Consider the following 22,883-nt stretch of genomic DNA (forward strand, 5'->3'; position numbering starts at 1 on the left):
TATAATTGTCGTAACAATAATCACAGACAATAGAGTAGAACGTGTTAATGTGAGTATAAAGTACGTGAATTACGGCAGTAAGTTAAAGCATCATGCCGACTTTTATAATTGTCATAACAAGTATCACAGATGACAATAGAGTAAAACATGTGAATGTAGTGAGTATAATCATAGACAATCCTTTGTCTATGGTATAATGTACGCAAATTGCGGCGGTAAGTTGTTGACTGTGACTTTTATGAATGACAAACTCGGTTAATCTGTAATGCTTGCTGTCACATATTTCTAAATGTATTTAGAAGTTTTTTTCATTCGGGGGCAGTGGTATGGGGGCAGTTGTCCTGTTACCATGCACAAGGAAATGGAAACAAATATTTGTGTGTGTGTGCAATTCCAATGGTTTACTTGATGAGTGACCCTTTACAGACAGTGCTGTAGCTTAAAAAGATAATTCTTCATTGACTTTGAATCTTTTTCAGAACACTTGTGATGTAGTGGGTGATTCAGGCCTTGACACAGCTAGTTGTACCACTGGTATTATAACAGAATGTAATGAAGACAGGAAAAATGATGCCTTGGCTGCCTTAGAAATGTCCAATACTGTTAAGGAACGTCTTGATATTACTGAAGATGCTGTCTGTTCAGAAGAATTAACATATTCTCCTCCTGAAAGCAGTTCATCAAATCCTGACAATTCTCTACTTTCATCATTCTGTGACTCGTCAAAGAGTGGATCACCAGTGGGAGAAGCCCAGTTCTGTGGCAAAAATATGACAGTGACTTTCTCTGGAAAAGAGCTTACAGATGAGCTAGCTGATCCAGAATGTGTAACCATGGATTCAAATGAGAGGGAAAATGCTGTCACTGTGGAAATGGATACCTATATACAGAGCACATCAGTTATCTCCCATAATTCTAGGAAGACAAACCATGGTACCATTACTGAAGCAGTCTCTTCTGTGTTTCAAAAAGACAGACTGAATATAGAAGATCCAGTTCATCCACTACCACAATCAAACAGCTCAGAAATTGAATCACAGTTGAGGGAAATGCTGACTACCTGTAGCAACGAAGTCACTGGTATAGTGCCAGCTGATACAGAATGTGTAACGGATTCAAATAAGAATGAAAATGCTATGGAGATACTAAAGTGCCTGTCTGTGGGGGTAGTTCATCCCTATGATGATGCCACTAATTGTGATGAAAACCTGGTGAATTCAGTGATATTGAGCAGCGATGGTGACACAAACCTGGTGAATTCAGTGATATTGAGCAGTGATGGTGACACTGGTACTGTTCACAATAGCCTGTATCCTACCGTTATTGTAGCCAATGATATCTACAGTGATGGTGATCACATCTTCAGTGACCATGATGGTGATGACAGTGTCAATGACCCAGATTATCATCCACCTCAATCAGATTCAGAAGACATAGTGAGTGACTCTTCAGAATCACTGCAAGATCAGATGTCCACACCAGCCTTAAAGAATATAATTGATCAAGTTTGCAGTAAGTTGGATGGTGACAGTGTCGGTGACCCAGATTATCATCCATCTACATCAGAAGGAAATATGCAGAGTGACTGTTCAGAATCATTGCAAGGAGAATTATTCACACCAAGTGTAAAAAGGAAAAACGAAGGGACTCGCAGTGCATTGACAGTAAAGCATGCCAAAGCTAAAACAACGTCAGGAAAGAGAATATGGGACAGAAAGCACTTTTGCGTGTACTGCCATAAGGAAATGGGAAATCTTTATCGCCACTTTACACGCATACATTCTAAGGAAACTGATGTGGCCCATGCTCTGAGTTTTCCTTGTGATTCCTTTGAGCGTGTGAAAATGTTGAGAAAACTCAAATATAAAGGTAACTTTCACCATAACTACCAAGTGGCAAAATCTGGAAGAGGGGAAGTGGTGCCATTCAAAAGACCATCCCAAAACTCTAAAAAAAATGGCACAGACTACTTACCTTGTAAAGCATGTCTTGGATATTATTCAAAAAAAGTGATAGGAAAACACTGGCAAAACTGTGAGTTTGCCAAAGAAAAGACCAATGAAATGGTAGGGAGAAAAAGGTTCCAGAAAGCAGCATCATACTTACTTCCTGTAGCAGACAGTGCAAGTAAACTAATGCTTGAAAATGTTTTGCCCAACATGAGACAAGATGATGTCACTTTGGTTGCCAGAAATGACCTGTTGATTATGGATTTTGCTACAAGGACATATGAACGAAATGCTCATCTGAAGAAGAACAAGACATTTGTGTCTGAACGAATCAGAACATTAGGCCGACTATTAATCAAGATGCGGCAGATAGATAGCAGTATTTTGCAGTTGGATGACTGCATACATCCAGCAAAGTTTCAAACAGTTGTACAAGCAGTACGATCTATGGCTGGTTATGACGAAGAGGCAGCAACATATACCACACCCTCCCTTGGGTTAAAAGTTGGATATTACCTTAAAGATTGTGCCCAGATTGTTATAAGTCATTCAATCCAAAGTGAGTCCAAATCAGATGAAGACAGGGCCACCAGATTCATGGATCTCTATCGGCTTGAGTGGGAAAACAAAGTCTCGAGCCATGCTGGACATACCCTTCAAGCAAGGAGAGCAAACAACACTAAACTGTTACCATTAACAGAAGATATTGTGAAACTCACGAATCGGTTACAGGACATTATGCAAAACACTGCCAAAAATCTGAGAGAGAAAACCTTGATTGAGGGATCATGGTCGTCGTTGTGCAAGGCAACCCTGGCACAAGTGATCTTGTTCAACAGACGTCGTGAAGGGGAGGTCTCACGGATGCTATTGACCACATATGTAAAGAACAAAAATCAGTCAGCTGGTGAAGATGAGGAAATAACTGCAAGTCTGTCTCCACTAGAGAGGAAACTATTGAATCATTTCACCAGGATAGAAATTCCAGGGAAAAGAGGTCGAAATGTGCCAGTTTTGTTAACTCCTGAGATTAAAACCTGTGTTGACCTGCTTTGTCAAACAAGGTCTGAAGCAGGTGTACACCCAAACAACCCATATCTGTTTGCAAGGCAGTACGATTCCCTCGAGTGTCACAGAGGAAGTCATTGTCTTCGACTTTATGCATTTAGTTGTGGTGCCAGAAGTCCAGAGAGATTGACCTCAACTAATCTTCGAAAACATGTGGCCACAGTCTCACAGTTCCTTAATCTAAATGACACTGAATTGGAAATTCTTGCTGGCTTTCTTGGACATCGTATAGGTGTCCATAGAGAATACTACCGCCTACCTCAAGCAACGCTACAGGTGTGTAAAATCAGCAGACTCCTTCTGTCACTGGAACAAGGAGATCAGAACATATTTAAAGGAAAAACACTAGATGAAATAGGAACAGATGGTAAGCTGATGTTGATTTCATTGCAGTTACTGGACATGTTTAATTAACCTTTAAAATTTACTAAATATGTACTTAGACTGTTTACTTCACACACACACACACACACACACACACACACACACAATGTTGATTTTGCTGCTATAGTGGGCTTCATGAGTAATACAAGTCAGTTGCAATAATTGTTTTAGATTTTTTTGTGTTGCTTTGTTTCTGTACACAGAAACTATATTTGGCGAACTCAGTGTAGGGATTTAAAAATCTCAATCTCATCACTGGAAATTAATGTTATATTTGGGATTCCCAGGTGGCATTGCATGCATGACTTTAACCTTCAAAATTAACACTTTCAGGAGTAAAAACATTCCCACCAAAATTTCTTGAACGAATTTGTTGTGTTCTCACAGTTTTAATGGATTGGAAACTCTAGTTAGCCTAAAAATTTTAAAATAAATGATTTTTTTGTGTCTGTTTCTTCTGTTGACATCTACTTATACTTATTTCATATATCAATTCTTATTTACAGTTGTGTTGAATGAAAATGAACTAGGTGAAGCTTCTCAACAGGAAAGCATGACTGAGAATGACCCACCAGTGCTGATGGACAACAATTATGCAAAGCCACATGCATGTAAGTTATATCAGTTCAGTCGTTATTTTTCTACATTAAAGCTCAGTGGTTATCTGTTATGCAGTTTGCCAGTTTTCCACATGTTTAAAACAAGTATATAACTTATAATCAGCAACTTAACCATTTCTCTCTCTCCATTGTTCATTCCGTCTCATTTTTTCCACTTGCATGCTGCAGATATTTGAGGTAGATATTTTGGTCCATTTTAGTTCATCCCAAGATTCTACATTTGAAACCAACATTATGGTGGTAGTCCAATCTGTTACATTCATTGTACTGTGTCCACAACCATGGTAGTTTTGACAAATACAACCCCAGTGTAGCGTGTGGTAGTTTTGACAAATACAACCACTGTGTAGCGTGTGATAGTTTTAACAAATACAACCACTGTGTAGTGTGTGATAGTTTTAACAAATACAACCACTGTGTAGTATGTGGTAGTTTTAACAAATACAACCACTGGGATGTGTAGTGTGTGATAGTTTTGACAAATACAACCACTGTGTAGTGTATGGTAATTTTGACAAATACAACCACTGTGTAGTGTGTGGTAATTTTGACAAATACAACCACTGTGTAGTGTGTGATAGTTTTAACAAATACAACCACTGTGTAGTGTGTGATAGTTTTAACAAATACAACCACTGTGTAGTGTGTGATAGTTTTAACAAATACAACCACTGTGTAGCGTGTGATAGTTTTAACAAATACAACCACTGTGTAGCGTGTGGTAGTTTTGACAAATACAACCACTGTGTAGTGTGTGGTAGTTTTAACAAATACAACCGGTGTAGCGTGCGTTAGTTTTGACAAATACAACCACTGTGTAGTGTGTGGTAGTTTTGACAAATGCAACCACTGTGTAGCGTGTGATAGTTTTGACAAATACAACCACTGTGTAGTGTGTGGTAGTTTTAACAAATACAACCGGTGTAGCATGTGGTAGTTTTGACAAATACAACCACTGTGTAGCGTGTTGTAGTTTTGACATATACAACCACTGTGTAGCGTGTGATAGTTTTGACAAATACAACCACTGTGTAGTGTGTGGTAGTTTTAACAAATACAACCGGTGTAGCGTGTGGTAGTTTTGACAAATACAACCACTGTGTAGTGTGTGGTAGTTTTGACAAATACAACCACTGTGTAGTGTGTGATAGTTTTGACAAATACAACCATTGTGTAGTGTATGGTAGTTTTGACAAATACAACCACTGTGTAGTGTGTGGTAGTTTTGACAAAGCCACTGTGTAGTGTGTGATAGTTTTGACAAATACAACCACTGTGTACCGTGTGGTAGTTTTGACAAATACAACCACTGTGTAGTGTGTGGTAGTTTTGACAAATACAACCACTGTGTAGTGTGTGGTAGTTTTGACAAATAAAGCCACTGTGTAGCGTGTGGTAGTTTTGACAAATACAACCACTGTGTAGCGTGTGATAGTTTTGACAAATACAACCACTGTGTAGTGTGTGATAGTTTTAACAAATACAACCGGTGTAGCGTGTGGTAGTTTTGACAAATACAACCACTGTGTAGTGTGTGGTAGTTTTGACAAATACAACCACTGTGTAGTGTATGATAGTTTTAACAAATACAACCACTGTGTAGTGTGTGATAGTTTTAACAAATGCAACCACTGTGTAGTGTATGGTAGTTTTGACAAATAAAGCCACTGTGTAGCGTGTGGTAGTTTTGACAAATACAACCACTGTGTAGTGTGTGATAGTTTTGACAAATAAAGCCACTGTGTAGTGTGTGATAGTTTTGACAAATACAACCATTGTGTAGTGTATGGTAGTTTTAACAAATACAACCGGTGTAGCGTGTGGTAGTTTTGACAAATACAACCACTGTGTAGTGTGTGATAGTTTTGACAAATACAACCACTGTGTAGTGTGTGGTAGTTTTGACAAATACAACCACTGTGTAGTGTGGTAGTTTTAACAAATACAACCACTGTGTAGTGTGTGATAGTTTTGACAAATACAACCACTGTGTAGTGTGTGATAGTTTTAACAAATACAACCACTGTGTAGTGTGTGGTAGTTTTGACAAATACAACCACTGTGTAGTGTGTGGTAGTTTTAACATACAACCACTGTGTAGTGTGTGGTAGTTTTAACAAATACAACCACTGTGTAGTGTGTGGTAGTTTTGACAAATACAACCACTGTGTAGTGTGTGGTAGTTTTAACAAATACAACCACTGTGTAGTGTGTGATAGTTTTAACAAATACAACCACTGTGTAGTGTGTGATAGTTTTAACAAATACAACCACTGTGTAGTGTGTGGTAGTTTTGACAAATACAACCACTGTGTAGTGTATGATAGTTTTGACAAATATAACCACTGTGTAGTGTGTGGTAGTTTTGACAAATACAACCACTGTGTAGTGTGTGGTAGTTTTGACAATTACAACCACTGTGTAGTGTGTGGTAGTTTTAACAAATACAACCGGTGTAGCGTGTGGTAGTTTTGGCAAATACAACCACTGTGTAGTGTGTGATAGTTTTGACAAATACAACCATTGTGTAGTGTATGGTAGTTTTAACAAATACAACCGGTGTAGCGTGTGGTAATTTTGACAAATACAACCACTGTGTAGTGTGTGATAGTTTTGACAAATACAACCACTGTGTAGTGTGTGGTAGTTTTGACAAATACAACCACTGTGTAGTGTGTGGTAGTTTTGACAATTACAACCACTGTGTAGTGTGTGGTAGTTTTAACAAATACAACCACTGTGTAGTGTGTGGTAGTTTTGACAAATACAACCACTGTGTAGTGTGTGGTAGTTTTAACAAATACAACCACTGTGTAGCGTGTGATAGTTTTGACAAATACAACCACTGTGTAGTGTGTGGTAGTTTTAACAAATACAACCGGTGTAGCATGTGGTAGTTTTGACAAATACAACCACTGTGTAGCGTGTGATAATTTTGACAAATACAACCACTGTGTAGTGTGTGGTAGTTTTAACAAATACAACCGGTGTAGCGTGTGGTAGTTTTGACAAATACAACCACTGTGTAGTGTGTGGTAGTTTTGACAAATACAACCACTGTGTAGTGTGTGGTAGTTTTGACAAATACAACCACTGTGTAGTGTGTGGTAGTTTTGACAAATACAACCACTGTGTAGTGTGTGGTAGTTTTGACAAATACAACCACTGTGTAGTGTGTGGTAGTTTTGACAAATACAACCGGTGTAGCGTGTGGTAGTTTTGACAAATACAACCACTGTGTAGTGTGTGATAGTTTTGACAAATACAACCACTGTGTAGTGTGTGGTAGTTTTGACAAATACAATCACTGTAGTGTGTGGTAGTTTTGACAATTACAACCACTGTGTAGTGTGTGGTAGTTTTAACAAATACAACCACTGTGTAGTGTGTGGTAGTTTTGACAATTACAACCACTGTGTAGTGTGTGGTAGTTTTAACAAATACAACCACTGTGTAGTGTGTGATAGTTTTGACAAATACAACCACTGTGTAGTGTGTGATAGTTTTGACAAATACAACCACTGTGTAGTGTGTGGTAGTTTTGACAAATACAACCACTGTGTAGTGTGTGGTAGTTTTGACAAATACAACCACTGTGTAGTGTGTGGTAGTTTTGACAAATACAACCACTGTGTAGTGTGTGGTAGTTTTAACAAATACAAACACTGTGTAGTGTGTGATAGTTTTGACAAATACAACCACTGTGTAGTGTGTGATAGTTTTGACAAATACAACCACTGTGTAGTGTGTGGTAGTTTTGACAATTACAACCACTGTGTAGTGTGTGGTAGTTTTAACAAATACAACCACTGTGTAGTGTGTGGTAGTTTTGACAAATACAACCACTGTGTAGTGTGTGGTAGTTTTAACAAATACAACCACTGTGTAGTGTGTGATAGTTTTGACAAATACAACCACTGTGTAGTGTGTGGTAGTTTTAACAAATACAACCGGTGTAGCATGTGGTAGTTTTGACAAATACAACCACTGTGTAGCGTGTGGTACTTTTGACATACAACCACTGTGTAGCGTGTGATAGTTTTGACAAATACAACCACTGTGTAGTGTGTGGTAGTTTTAACAAATACAACCGGTGTAGCGTGTGGTAGTTTTGACAAATACAACCACTGTGTAGTGTGTGGTAGTTTTGACAAATACAACCACTGTGTAGTGTGTGGTAGTTTTGACAAATACAACCACTGTGTAGTGTGTGGTAGTTTTGACAAATACAACCACTGTGTAGTGTGTGGTAGTTTTGACAAATACAACCACTGTGTAGTGTGTGGTAGTTTTGACAAATACAACCACTGTGTAGTGTGTGATAGTTTTGACAAATACAACCACTGTGTAGTGTGTGGTAGTTTTAACAAATACAACCGGTGTAGCGTGTGGTAGTTTTGACAAATACAACCACTGTGTAGTGTGTGATAGTTTTGACAAATAAAGCCACTGTGTAGTGTGATAGTTTTGACAAATACAACCACTGTGTAGTGTGTGGTAGTTTTAACAAATGCAACCACTGTGTAGTGTGTGATAGTTTTGACAAATACAACCACTGTGTAGTGTGTGATAGTTTTGACAAATACAACCACTGTGTAGTGTGTGATAGTTTTGACAAATACAACCACTGTGTAGTGTGTGATAGTTTTAACAAATACAACCACTGTGTAGTGTATGATAGTTTTAACAAATACAACCACTGTGTAGTGTGTGGTAGTTTTAACAAATACAACCACTGTGTAGTGTGTGGTAGTTTTAACAAATACAACCACTGTGTAGTGTATGATAGTTTTAACAAATACAACCACTGTGTAGTGTATGATTGTTTTAACAAATACAACCACTGTGTAGTGTGTGGTAGTTTTAACAAATACAACCACTGTGTAGTGTGTGGTAGTTTTAACAAATACAACCACTGTAGTGTGTGATAGTTTTGACAAATACAACCACTGTGTAGTGTGTGGTAGTTTTGACAAATACAACCACTGTGTAGTGTGTGATAGTTTTAACAAATACAACCACTGTGTAGTGTGTGGTAGTTTTAACAAATACAACCACTGTGTAGTGTGTGGTAGTTTTAACAAATACAACCACTGTAGTGTGTGATAGTTTTGACAAATACAACCACTGTGTAGTGTGTGGTAGTTTTGACAAATACAACCACTGTGTAGTGTGTGATAGTTTTAACAAATACAACCACTGTGTAGTGTGTGGTAGTTTTAACAAATACAACCACTGTGTAGTGTGTGATAGTTTTAACAAATACAACCACTGTGTAGTGTGTGGTAGTTTTAACAAATACAACCACTGTGTAGTGTGTGATAGTTTTGACAAATACAACCACTGTGTAGTGTGTGATAGTTTTAACAAATACAACCACTGTGTAGTGTGTGATAGTTTTAACAAATACAACCACTGTGTAGTGTGTGATAGTTTTGACAAATACAACCACTGTGTAGTGTGTGATAGTTTTGACAAATACAACCACTGTGTAGTGTGTGATAGTTTTGAACAATACAACCACTGTGTAGTACTACAAAATGTTTCTCTTTGGGCTACCAAATGATGCAAGTGGTAGTCCAATGTACTGGGGCTACTGGGTACAAAATTATATTCCTGTGTCCACAAACTACAAATAATTTTCTTTGGGCTACCAAATGAAGCAAGTGATAGTCCGGTCTGTTAGATACATTCATACCATGATAATTTAGATTAGAGTAGCCCATTTTGCTATCAAAATAATGAAAAATTGAGCCCTGATGTTTCTTGCTATAATTGGTAGTATATCCATCACACTGAGAAAACAGTTGTGCAAATTATAAATGGGGTGTTTTTAAAAAAATATAATTTTGGAAATATTGCATTCGGCTTTTGATATCGATACTTAGGTACTACTTAGTAAGTTTATTCTATGCAAATAAAGTTGGTGTGTTCATTTATATGCAAATTGGGCAGTTTAAATATGAAAAATCTAGGAAAATGCCATAGTGTCACTTGACAGATTAAAGTTTGTGGAATTCAGAAATGATTTCACCAATTGAGGTTACAGATTGTTCGCCTAAAATTTGTGTTTTTTGTCAAAAATTTATATTTTGAGATATATTAGTGTTAATGAATAATTTGCATAATTAATGAGTTTCTGTAATTAGGCTATATCTTAAGACTGCATACTTCAATTCCAATACCATTCGTTCATGAATACATTAACCATAACAAATTGTCTGTGTCCTATAAAGTTTGTTGATGTACCTAACATGTTAATAAATAATTTTTATAATTAATGAGTCTTGGTAATTAGGCTATAACTTTAGACTGCATACAATAAATTAGTACATACGTTAAACGTAACAGAGTGCACATCATGTGACATGTACTATAAAAGCTGTTGATTCCACCTAAAGAGCAAGTGAACAATTCACATAATTATTGTCGATACTTGGGCTGTGTCCAAAAAAGTTCATTACAATATTTTTTCATACAGTTTCAATGGGTAATTTGCGTAATTAGTGATTCCCTTACGGAAGGCATTCAGTTTAAATCTGGTTTTCATTACGTTTAATGAGGAGAGGATAATTCTAATGACAATAGGTTTTAGAACTGAAGTTTGGGCATAAGATTATATATTTATATTCCGAGGCTCATTCTACCTTGATAGATAATACAGTAATTGTACAATAACATGACACCTCTCTATCATTACCTTACTGACTGGTAGAAATTCTAGTTCTGTTTAACCCCTTCAGGACTAGAAACTTTCCCGCCAAACTTTTTGAACAAAAATTCTTGTTTCTCTGTAATTTTCAGACATGTATCAACTTTATATTGGATCAAAATTCAAGATATATTACTTCCTACTGAAGTAATATTCTTAAATTTCCCAAAATGTTCATGAAAATCAAGTTTTCGTATTATTTCATATTTCTTTAGGAATGGAAGGGTTAAACATTCAATCAAGGCTTTGATATATATATTGCTTCCTTTTTTGAGGAGCAAAAGGATCAAAACTTAAACGTTTCTAGTGTACGTGGTGTCTAATGCTATCAATGCACGAAGGACCTTCAAATGTGATTGAATTCATGTCTAATGTGATGTCAGCTATAGATACAGCCAAAACCAATGGCTTTTTATTGATATAATAGTCATTCAATATTAAGAAAATGTTTTATGTTTTTTTAGGTGGTTATATTTACAACAGGCATCATCAAGGAAGGCAGCTAGAGGAGGAAAACCCTTGGTGTCTCTGTATAATCATTTTTGTTGTGTTGAATTTCCTGACTTTGCTTCTTTTATCATTATTTTTCTTCTAATTTTTTTCACTAGCTTTGTTTTCAACTTTATTTTACAAAATTTTACATCTAAACCATTCTCACTTGATGACTTTAAATTTAATTGTTACCAGATGAAACAAAAAGGTATCTTAACATGTTGATAGGTGAGCCTTCAATTAGACCATTGTTTTCCCCTGATATATTTCCCATCACTTTATATCTTATGATAGTTACAGAAAGAGTAGTTCCAAGTGCAAAAAATATACCTTTGATTACATGCATTGTTTGGGTTTATGTGCTGTATTTAAAGATAGAAGTTTATACTGATTGACTATTTTACATGTCAAACTTGCAGTCAGCAAGGAAGTAAGTAAGTAAGTACAGCTATTTCCACAGAGTTAATATTAAATTCTGGCCATATGGTTGTCATTTTGCTGTAAATTTTACACAGTTCAGTTATTGTGTACCGATACAACTGCATCTCTCTGAAAGGTTGTGTGTGTGGTCATAAATTGAACAAAATTTGTAAAATTATATACTTCATAACAGAACATTGGCCATCCAAGCACACGATTGGTGTATAACTTTGGGTAGATAAATGTTTGTAGAGTATAAGTGATAATGTGAAGTCGTTTGAATGTAAGGCCAAAAATTTGACTTTTGATGAAAAATGTATATTTTGTGCATTTATTCATTGTTGCTAGCACTGTGTTATATTAAAATTAGGCATTCATGCCTATACTGTTTTTGACAATGTTTTTAAAACCCTGATACATGTTATGTACAAATGTACTGTACTTGTTTGGGACAGACCTCATAAGTAGCTGAGTGCCTGCTATCTACACTAAATATAAATTCTGCTTTTCATAGGGAGCAACTCACAATGACAATCGGAAAGAACTATAAAATCTGAATTTTGTTAAAAAAACATAGCCTTAATCAAGAATTTGGAGGTAATTGCACAATCTTCCTCAGCTGTCATTCTGAGTTGATCCCAAATTTTTATGAACTAGACTGCAGAATTTACACTATATGGGTGGGTATATTTACACTCAGTTTAAACTTGTTTCCATCAATTAGACCTTCCCTTGTTTTTGTACCTATCCTGGAAAGGTAATTTAAACCAATAACAATTCACCTATACATGTCAATGTCCTTGGTGAGTTCCGGTCATTTGGTACATAAATTGACAGAGTCATTACACTCAAAATGTATTTCGTAGTGTCTTTTAGGAGGCATATTAATGTCATAACAATGAAGTTATTATAAAAAGAAGCCATTCACAGTGGCCTGTTTTCTTGCTACTTGAAGGAAATTCTGCTAAAAGTACCGGTAGAAGATATTGAATCTCCCCCCCCCCCCCCCTCCCCCCTAATTATCAAGATTTTGTTTTCAGAAGTAAGGATCTTTAATTGTTTTGCATACTGGTTGGTCCATCTGTCCTTTTTATGATATGTTTCTCTTCTATTTTCAGTTGCTACTAGACAATTCAACATTAGAAAACCTAAACAAAACAGAAAGTGGACCCCTGAAGAAGAAGATGCTATACATAGATCTTTGGAGAAAAATTATGCAGAAAGAAGAGTACCGTTGAAAGATGAGTGCTTGCGAGCAATTGAACTTGAACCCTCTCTTAGTGGGCGCTCATGGCGCATTATTAAAGATCATGTTCGAAATTGGCTGGTCAAAAATGAAGAAACTCAATACCACTGAATTTTCCAGTTTTGTACCTTGGATATTCCGAAACTGGGCTGTTACTACTAGTTTTGCTAAAATACTGACCATTCACTTTCATGGATCCGGAGTCCTATTAATTCCTATTAATTAACTCATATGACAAGTAGTATAATGTCTAGCTGGAGACTACAGTCTTCTAGTGTGTGATATTTTACAACATGTCTAGGTTTTGACTACAGTCTTCTTGTGAGTGACATTTTAGTACTGTATATGTTTTTGTTTGAATCATGATTTCACTTGCATTGGATCATATTTTTGTTTTGGTCTTCAGTGTGCTATAGTATTGGTATACTCAGATACTTTTATGTGATGTTGACTGAAAGTTATTTATTACACCTTTCTTACATTACTGTTGTCACATTTAGTGTGAATTCAGTTTGTGGGTTTATGATCAATAAAAAACGTTACAATTCAGAGTGGCATTAACCAAGAAAGAGTGTCTTTGGTACTCATTGATTGGATGTGTGTGTAATATTGCATATTGCAATTATAGTGAATGAGTTGAAATGTCAGGTAATATAAATCATAGTTTTTTCAAAAACCAGGTTTGAATTATTGAATATACACATATTTATATAATTTGTAAGTATTATGTGTGTGCGTGTGAACATGTCCCACTGTACAAGACTGTGTCATCATTTGCATAATGTATTATTGGTTAATTAGACCTGACATTACCAATTTAATGCAAATAAACAATAAATCCCTTCCCGGAACACTATACATATGTATGTATAACTCTTTATAGATATGTGAATGGTACAACCTAGTGTATGTAAAACTATACAGAGATGAGATGGTGAGCCTTTGTGTGTGTATACAACTCTTTATAGATATGTGAATATCTATTATACCATTCACATATATATGTGTGTACATATATATAAGTTTGTATACACAAGGGCTCACCATCTCATCTCTGAAGGGCTTTACATACACTAGGGTGCACCATTCACATATCTATATGGCATTATATAGTTACATACACAAGGGCACACCATGTCATCTCTGTAGAGTTTTACATACACAAGGGCACACCATGTCATCTCTGTAGAGTTTTACATACACAAGGGCACACCATGTCATCTCTGTAGAGTTTTACATACACAATGGCACACCATGTCATCTCTGTAGAGTTTTACATACACAAGGGCACACCATGTCATCTCTGTAGAGTTTTACATACACAATGGCACACCATGTCATCTCTGTAGAGTTTTACATACACAAGGGCACACCATGTCATCTCTGTAGAGTTTTACATACACAAGGGCACACCATGTCATCTCTAGAGTTTTACATACACAAGGGCGCACCATGTCATCTCTAGAGTTTTACATACACAAGGGCACACCATTCACATATCTATAAAGAGTTAAATACATACACACATATATGTATTTGTATATATATATATATATATATATATATATATATATATATATATATATATCAAAATGTTCTTGAAAAGGTATACAAGAGCCTTATAGAAAGTGTGGTATGGCATCTTGAATGTTAAAAATAGAACTAAACTGACATGAGTTGTACATTTGGCCCGGAAAATAATTGGTAAGAAGCAGAGTCAGCTCCATGACCTCTACAAACTCTCCGTTCGCAGGAAAGCCCAAGCAATTGTTAATGATACCTCACATCCTTTATACTTACAGTTTGAATTGTTGCCCTCAGGAAGACGATACAGAGTACCTTTAACTCGCAAGAACATTTTTTAAAAATCATTTATTCCAAGTGCAATAATCATACTGAATTCAAACCTGTCATTTTCAAAGAACTACATTGAAGATATATATTTTTACTGTTTCTAATTCTGTGTTTGTGTTTAATACTGTAATTATTTTTAGTGTGTGTTTGTAACTGTAATGTGCCTTTTATTTTATTTTTTGGTGAAGCGGAAGAAAAATTTCCAAATCGACAATAAAGTTATGTTATATTCTATTCTATTCTAATCAATTCTATTCTATATACATATATATAAGTTTGAATACACAAGGGCACACCATGTCATCTCTGTAGAGTTTTACATACACTAGGGTGCACCATTCATATATCTATAGAGAGTTATATACACACACAAGGGCTCACCATCTCATCTCTGTAGAGTTTTACATACACAAGGGTGCACCATTCACATATATATATAAAGAGTTGTATACATAGACAAGGGCTCACCATCTCATCTCTGTAGAGCTTCACATACACTAGGGTGCACCATTCATATATCTCTAGGGAGTTACATACACAAGCTTTCACGTTTTGACTTTTCACCTTGGACACCCTGTCATTGATGTTAACCTGGCCTAAAACATCTCATAAGCTGTTTATAAGTTTGCTAAAAACAATGTCATCAGTTAGCAATGTGCATACATGGCTGTGGTTTAGTGACAGAACGTAATGGTTCACCATGCTCAATGCCTTGCAAGTTTGCATACACAAAGTTTCACAATTGTCATCTGTAAACGAGTGGCATACACCATGATTCACCATGATCATCTCTGCGAGTTGCATACACAAGGGTTCACTATACACATCTCTATACGTATAAGGTTCCACAATATAATGGAAATAACGAAAAGTAGAAGCAATAACATTTCAAGGAATCCATTGTGACAGAAATATTTATTAGCTTGTCTTCATGATGTTTTCCATATTTGTTTGTTTCTATCTCCCTCGGAAATCATGGTTCCACCAAGGGGGGTTTATAGGGGTGTGACATTTAGGGTCCACCTTTGGCAACTAAGCTCGTATGTATGTATGTATGTATGTATGTTTGCATGTGTGTGCGTGTGGGTGTGTATGTATGTATGTATGTATGTATGTATGTATGCATTATGTATGTATGTATGTATGTATGTATGTATGTATGTATGTATGTATGTACGTTATGTACGTACTCTACATATATACATATGTTTTTGTACTACATATGATAATGTCTTAACATTGCCAACATGTAACTACAGTTACTAATTTGAAAAACAACAACACATTTCTATGAAGTAAGTTGTACCATCATCTGATCATGATTTCTATACTGCAATTGCTATTCTATTTGAGGATACCCTTCCCGCTATACTTACCACACTGATTACAGTGACATACATTCGTCCAATGAAACCTCTACCTCCATGGGTTGCTATTCTATCTGATGTTACCCCTCCCACAACAGATCCAAATACTCCTGTAAGAGCTGGAATCCAACTCAGAAAGTTTTCTATAGGATATCCAGGGTAGGCATAACTCATGTAGTTGTTGATATTATAGCCGAAGACATAGCCCCCACCGCATCGAACTGCAGATGCTAGCAGTAACATGATGTATACAGGATTGATAAGTGGTGCTGGTGCAAGCATCTGAGTGTTGGCACCTGGTGTTATGTCTTTCTTTTTTAAAGAGCCATCACTGGAAGATTTCTCAAGATGCTGGTTATGAAAAGAAAAGATGTGGTTAAAATGGCAAACACTACTAATCAAACAAATCAAGTCTTCAACAACGGAAGTAATAGAATCCCCTCCCCCTCAAACATAAACACGTTGCACACACACACACAGAATAATGTGCTGATAGTTGCCTAAAATACAGTCCTACTACAAGCTCTAACATGGACAACTCGCTAACCACAACTAATACAAGCATACATTAGACAACAAAGTTTTATATACATATATAGACAAGAAACATATTGAGCTTAATGATTTACTAAGATTATTTGTCTATTTTTTCATGGTCATTAACTACGGTCTTGGCAGTTTTTTTAAACTTGAAAACACTGTGCAGTATATATCTTCAGTCCAACCACAGGGAAAAGGACAAATAATCAATTTTGTTCTCAAGATTTTCCGGATTTATAATATTATTTATTGTATATTTAAAATAAAGTTTTGAATATTGTTTCCCCTTACTCTTTTTTTTCTTATTTCCTACCTGTTATCACTGTCTTATGAGAGTTAATTAGTAGCTTCCTAATCCGAAAAAAAACTCACTCGTTACTTGCCCAATTAGCGCTTTATGCAGCGAGGGTAAACATCTACTGATCCAACTAATGATAGTCCATGTCTACTGCCATTAGTTGGATCAGTAGATGTTTACACTCACTGCGCAAAGTGTTCATTGGGCAATTAGCCCGTTGTTATGTTCTAGGATAAGCAATCTGCTAATTAATGCAAAGTTGGTAAACTCTGATAAGATGGTGATAACAGTACAAAATAGGGGGAAAAATGAGAGGAAACAATATTTAAAACTTTATTTTTAAATGTACAGAAAATAATATTTGAAAGCCGTAATTCACAAGAACTAGATTGATTATTTGTCCTTTACCCTGTGGTCTAACCATTTCCCTATAGCAAGAACCACAGCACAGAGAGATGAACAGATGTCAGAGTTCCTAGAGCACATGATATATTTCCAGAACTACATCTGAGCAATATTGAAAACATGAGTTAATGAGTTTGGAGTCATGATGAGTGAATGATTAGAGTGGTAGGCTTGGAATTGGGGGGGGGGGGGGGGGAGTATAAAAAAGGGCTGTTGTGCTGTTATAGATCCTTGCCAAGGGTAATAATTGTACTAATTGAGCACAATGTGGGAAAGCGCTATGATATAAAAATACCGCCAATGGCGTTGTAGCACAACTGTACAGTTTTTAAAAATGTTTATCCATATGCTAGTCCATGCTAACAATAGGTGTTCATTTGCTGAATAACTATCCAGTTGCCTATCCAACCATGTTGCTATCTTTATGATAAATGCTATCATTTGGCTGTTGCTATGGGCGTGGTCATGTTGTTAGATATATTTGCATACATTTTTGTATGTTTTTGTTCACTTGTGTATGAATTCCTGATATTGTCTTTGCAATATACGTGATCATTTGGCTGTTGCTATGGGCGTGGTCTTGTTGCTAGGCAAATTTACATACATTTTTTGAATGTTTATTCAATTGTTTATTAAACCCTTTGTTATCTTTGTGAAATACACCACCGTTTGGCTGTTGCTATGGGCGTGGTCAAGGTTACTAGGGTATTTGCATTCATTTTTTGAATGTTTACTCATTTGGCTTTCTATTCCTGTTGTTATCTTTGCAATATACGTGATTATTTGGCTGTTGCTATGGGCGTGGTCTTGTTGCTATGCAAATTTACATACATTTTTTGAATGTTTATTCAATTATCTATTAAACCCTGTTATCTTTGTGAAATACACCACGGTTTGGCTGTTGCTATGGGCGTGGTCAAGGTTACTAGGGTATTTGCATACATTTTTTGAATGTTTACTCACTTGTCTACCAGATGATGTTGTTATTTGACCAAGTTTCAGACTCATTGACCAAGTACTTTTTGAGATATAAGTTTTTGACCAAAAATGAACATTCTTACACCTAATTTGCATATCACTCATGGAATCATTGTATGCTTAATATATCTTTGTCCATACATCCCTAGATGCATTCCCATTAAATTTCAGCCCAATCTGCTCAGTAGTTTTGGAATTATAGATTTTTAACCAAAAAGACACATTTTTAGCCCTAATTTGCATATCACTGATGGAATCATCATGTCATGAACAAATCTTACTTTACACCCCCTTAAGAATCTTCCCACCAAATTTTGCACCAATCTGCCCAGTAGTTTCTGAGTTTGTTTTTTGACCAAAAATCACATTTTTTGACCCAAATCATATACCTGTGATGTGATCATTTTGATTTGAACAATTTCCCAACTAGACACCCAAGGTAATGGACCCACCAAATATCATGGCAATCGGTTCAGCAGTTTTTGACTTGTTTACACACACACACACACACACACACACACACACACACACAGACGCCGGGCGATCCCTATAGCACTACTGAACCTCAGTTCAGTTGTGCTAAAAACCAACATTATGATTAAGTAATTAATTGACCCAAATGCATTACACAATGAAATAGTGACCCTATGAACATTAGTTATATTGCATGCATTTTAATTTGAACTTGAAGGTGACGGTGACCCTAGCCTCCTTAAAGAATACTCACCTCAACTGCAGGTTCTGTGACAGTGTAATAACATAACAATCCAAGAATGATACCTGGTACCCCAGTTAAAAAATAAGCCTGTCTCCATCCCATTGTGTTGGTGACTAGTTTCATTATAAAAGCCATGCTGTATCCAAAATAAACACCCCACATAAATATACCCATGGCCATTGCACGTAATTCCTGTAAAAGTAATTAGCCAGAGTTATCATATTAATACACATAGCCACTGCATGTAATTCCTGTAGAAGTAATTAGCCAGAGTTATCATATTAATACACCATAGCCATTGCACGTAATTCCTGTAGAAGTAATTAGCCACTGCCAGAGTTATTATATTAATATACTATAGGCATTGCATGTAACTCCTGTAGAAAGGTATTAACTAGAATTACTATGGATAACTCAAAGAAGCAAGTCAGAAGGTATTGGAGGAAGTTTAGTTTTGTTCCAAAATTTCCACAGGTATCATTTATACAGACTACTGTTATATGCTCATAGAAAATATGCACTGAAATACATTATTAAATTACTTTGAAAACTTGTATGAACATGTTTTACACCAAACAAAAAACATTTCCTCAGGGGGTTGCTGCTCACAACCTAAAGATAAAACATACACAATATGCTGGCTTGTTGGGTGCAGGAATATGTATGTATCAATTGACTGAACCAACTAAACTGTAAACCTAAATATTTTCACAATTAGAAAATTTTCTTATTTTACAGTCTTCAAAAAGACTAATTTTTGTGAATTACAGACACTTGTTTGTTTTGTGTACACACAGATTCATGTTAGTCACTACTAACTTTTTCCCATTCTTTTTTTCCTGTAAAATAAGCAAAAACTAGTCTTTTAATAGTGATTATTACAGTAACATATACTCACAGCTGGGAAGTAGCTACCAATCAGACTCACTGCAAAGGCAGAAAATGCTGCTTCACTGTAAAGTAATGAAATTTACACATACATTGATAGTTGCACATGACTGATATACAATAGTTTACTACGAATAATTAAAAAGTAATCACTGGTCAACTACTCAGAATCAAATGAATTTGCTGATTTTACTGAATCCTGACTATCATATCACTGCTGGATATTAAAGTGGTCATATGCATGAGGATTGGTATTTATTTTGGATTTTAATTTATAAAACAATTTTATCATGACTTTCTACTTGACAAATCGATGTGAAACAACATATGCAAAGTCCTTGTTTGTATCTCAAAAGATTAATAAATGTGTGCTTGTAAAATTGTTGGTATTTTACGTACAAAAACAAACTGTTTACACACTTTTCAGCTTTTTGCAATGTATTGAGTTACAAACAGAGACTTTGTCAAATTTTGCTTCACATTGATTTTTTTAAGTAGGTAGCCATCATAAGATTATTTTATAAATTAAAAGTCTGAAATGGATATCCAATTCTCATCCGTGTCACCACTTTAATAAAGTCCACAAAAACAAAACATGTGGCATGTATGAAGTGGCGACATGGATGTATCTTGCAACATGTATTGAATGTTTTCACATATATTGGATAGAGACTGATGTACACAGACTGAGCCTGATATAGTGTTTACATGTCCGTATCCAGTTTGTTTTCAGATCGTTTTCTGTAAGTATGTACAATAGCAAACTTTTTTATGTATTTATTTTTTTATTTTTGCAATAAGATCCAAAATAGATACACATTTCACCCATATGGCCACTTTGACTGATTACATTTACAATACTGAATTCCAAATTTTTTCCATTCGTGATTGGACAGTGCACAACATATGGATGTGGCAAACCCCTACTAAATTTGCTGTTCTGTCATATTCATGATTTACTTTCAAGTTGAAAAGAATATACTGATAAATCTAAAGAATGTTCAATAGTTCATAAACATAATATCAGTTGTGATGTGTCTAAAAACTACTATCATATAAATGTACAGATCATTTGTATACATGAGAACTTAAAAATCTGAAGTTTGTTTGAATAATGTAACTGCTTTAAAATGTACCTGTTTCTGTTTTATACAAATACTGAACTCCTACACAATTATACCCATAAGAAACACTGCCACCAGTGGTTGCCACATTTGATTTTTGATTGGTTGTTGCAATGGCTTGTAAACAAAATGGCAGCATATTTGCATCCATACATACATACATACATACATACATACATACATACATACATACATACATATGACACTTCTTTTCTCCCTTACCTCAGACTTTACAGAAATGGTGGGTGAACCATAAACATAGTGTTATATCAATGACATTCTAAAAGTACATGTATGTTGCATGAGATGTAAAATATATATGTTTATGTTTTGTTTGTCAACAGCAGTGATAAATCCGCTAATGAAAGCAGCAGTACTTGAACATTTATTCCAAGAGTGGAGGTTGATGAAGGGAGATGTTACAAACAGAGAAAGTAAACAACTGAATTTGATTAATAACACTTGGTACAACATTTTGGAAGTACAGAGACTTGTACTACATTCCATCATTTGATAAGAACAATTGTATGGCCTCTTTACATAATACTTCACATTCACAAACAAATTTCCAGTTCCACTGGTATTTCATGTACACATAAAGAGGGCATAAAACTGTTCTTATCAAACCACTGTGTGCAATACAAGTCTCTGCTGTTCCAATATGCTGAGCCCTGTGTTATTAATCCAATTCATTTGCTTACTTTCCCTGTTGTAATAAGTTCCATTTGTCCACAGTCTGATGTCGACAGTTGTAACATGATGAATGTTCAGTGTTGATGCTGGAGGAAAACCTGCATTATTTGGTAGAGACAAACTGAACTGAATGACACTCTTCTTACTTAAGGCATGGCAAATTTTATCACATCCAGAGAGGGCATCAAACCATGAATACTTACAATAAAGCAATAGCTAGTCTAGTAACAGCTAGATGCCAGTAATGTGTAGCAAGTCCTCCAAACACAACCATTAAACTCCATAAAATAGAACACAAAGCTATCACATTCTTTCTGTTGTTTCTGTTTCTTTCTAGAATTAGTCCAACAGGTACTCCAGTAAAACTAAAGATGACATTAAATAATGGTCCAGCTAGTAATTGATATTCATAACCAGTACCTGTGTAGTACCACTCACATTCTGCTGACTTGGTGGAACCTTCACATCTGTGAATATTGAACAGTGATGAATGCTTTTTATATGAAGGAAATCATTATTAGCGTGTGTGCATGCACACATGGACACGGACGCGGACGCGGCCGGACAGACAGATAGACAGACAGACAGACAGACACACAGACACACACACACACACACACACACACACACACACACACACACATCATATACAATCAACCTGTAACCATATGAATTTCCATATGTTTGCATGGGGAAAACTGTTGTCCAGATGGAAGCTATTGCTAGATAAGTTCTGCAATGTTTTGAAATGAAAATGTTATATATTGAAACTGAAATTTCTCCTGGATTTTTAAAATGGGGGAAGTAATATTTGACCTATGAAAATGACCTTTTTCTGTTAACCCTGTTCCTCTTAACTCTGGTTCCAGAAGAGGGAAGTCAGGTAGCTGTAGATTTTACTAGCTTTGAGTTGAAATACTTGTACCCATAACAAAAATATTGTCTGTGAATATGATTTATTTTGATTTTAGTGCTGTCTGCCATGTACTACAGTAGTATTAAAACACCTTTTACTTGAGTCTTTCCTATTTCACCAACTTATGATGTTTACAGAAAATGGTAAGAGATATACTAGCTGCATGGTGTAAATATTAAAATGGACTTACAAGACTGGATTTTTGCTGCAT

General features: G+C 35.7%; 3 protein-coding genes across 3 annotated transcripts in view; 2 read left to right on the plus strand and 1 right to left on the minus strand.

Annotated features, from left to right (window-relative positions):
• LOC144441211 (uncharacterized) overlaps positions 1-2,250 on the plus strand; it is an 18,142-nt gene extending 15,892 nt beyond the window's left edge. The window contains exons 10-11 of the mRNA XM_078130771.1: positions 480-1,869; positions 2,225-2,250. Of these exons, the coding sequence (XP_077986897.1) occupies positions 480-1,869; positions 2,225-2,250 (1,416 nt within the window). The remainder of the gene's footprint in view (positions 1-479; positions 1,870-2,224) is intronic.
• Positions 1-22,883, minus strand: part of LOC144440682 (uncharacterized) — a 53,525-nt gene extending 30,642 nt beyond the window's left edge. The window contains exons 1-5 of the mRNA XM_078130067.1: positions 22,863-22,883; positions 21,960-22,249; positions 19,950-20,004; positions 19,061-19,243; positions 16,122-16,463 (exon numbers count right to left, since the gene is read on the minus strand). Coding sequence (XP_077986193.1) covers positions 16,122-16,463; positions 19,061-19,243; positions 19,950-20,004; positions 21,960-22,249; positions 22,863-22,883 — 891 coding nt within the window. The remainder of the gene's footprint in view (positions 1-16,121; positions 16,464-19,060; positions 19,244-19,949; positions 20,005-21,959; positions 22,250-22,862) is intronic.
• Positions 2,229-13,326, plus strand: LOC144440822 (uncharacterized). Its single transcript, XM_078130232.1, has 3 exons — positions 2,229-3,384; positions 3,908-4,012; positions 12,764-13,326. Exons 1-3 carry the CDS (start codon positions 2,310-2,312, stop codon positions 13,000-13,002), a joined length of 1,419 nt encoding a protein of 472 aa, XP_077986358.1. The 5' UTR covers positions 2,229-2,309; the 3' UTR covers positions 13,003-13,326.

This window comes from Glandiceps talaboti, chromosome 10, assembly GCF_964340395.1.
Source record: "Glandiceps talaboti chromosome 10, keGlaTala1.1, whole genome shotgun sequence".
Lineage (NCBI taxonomy): Eukaryota > Metazoa > Hemichordata > Enteropneusta > Spengelidae > Glandiceps > Glandiceps talaboti.

Excerpts from the sequence above, each read along its gene's own strand:
- LOC144440822 (XM_078130232.1), top strand. The coding sequence starts at position 2,310 with ATGCGGCAGATAGATAGCAGTATTTTGCAGTTGGATGACTGCATACAT. Across the intron at positions 3,385-3,907 it reads AGATGAAATAGGAACAGATG|TTGTGTTGAATGAAAATGAA; the intron begins GTAAGCTGATGT and ends TCTTATTTACAG. Across the intron at positions 4,013-12,763 it reads TTATGCAAAGCCACATGCAT|TTGCTACTAGACAATTCAAC; the intron begins GTAAGTTATATC and ends TTCTATTTTCAG.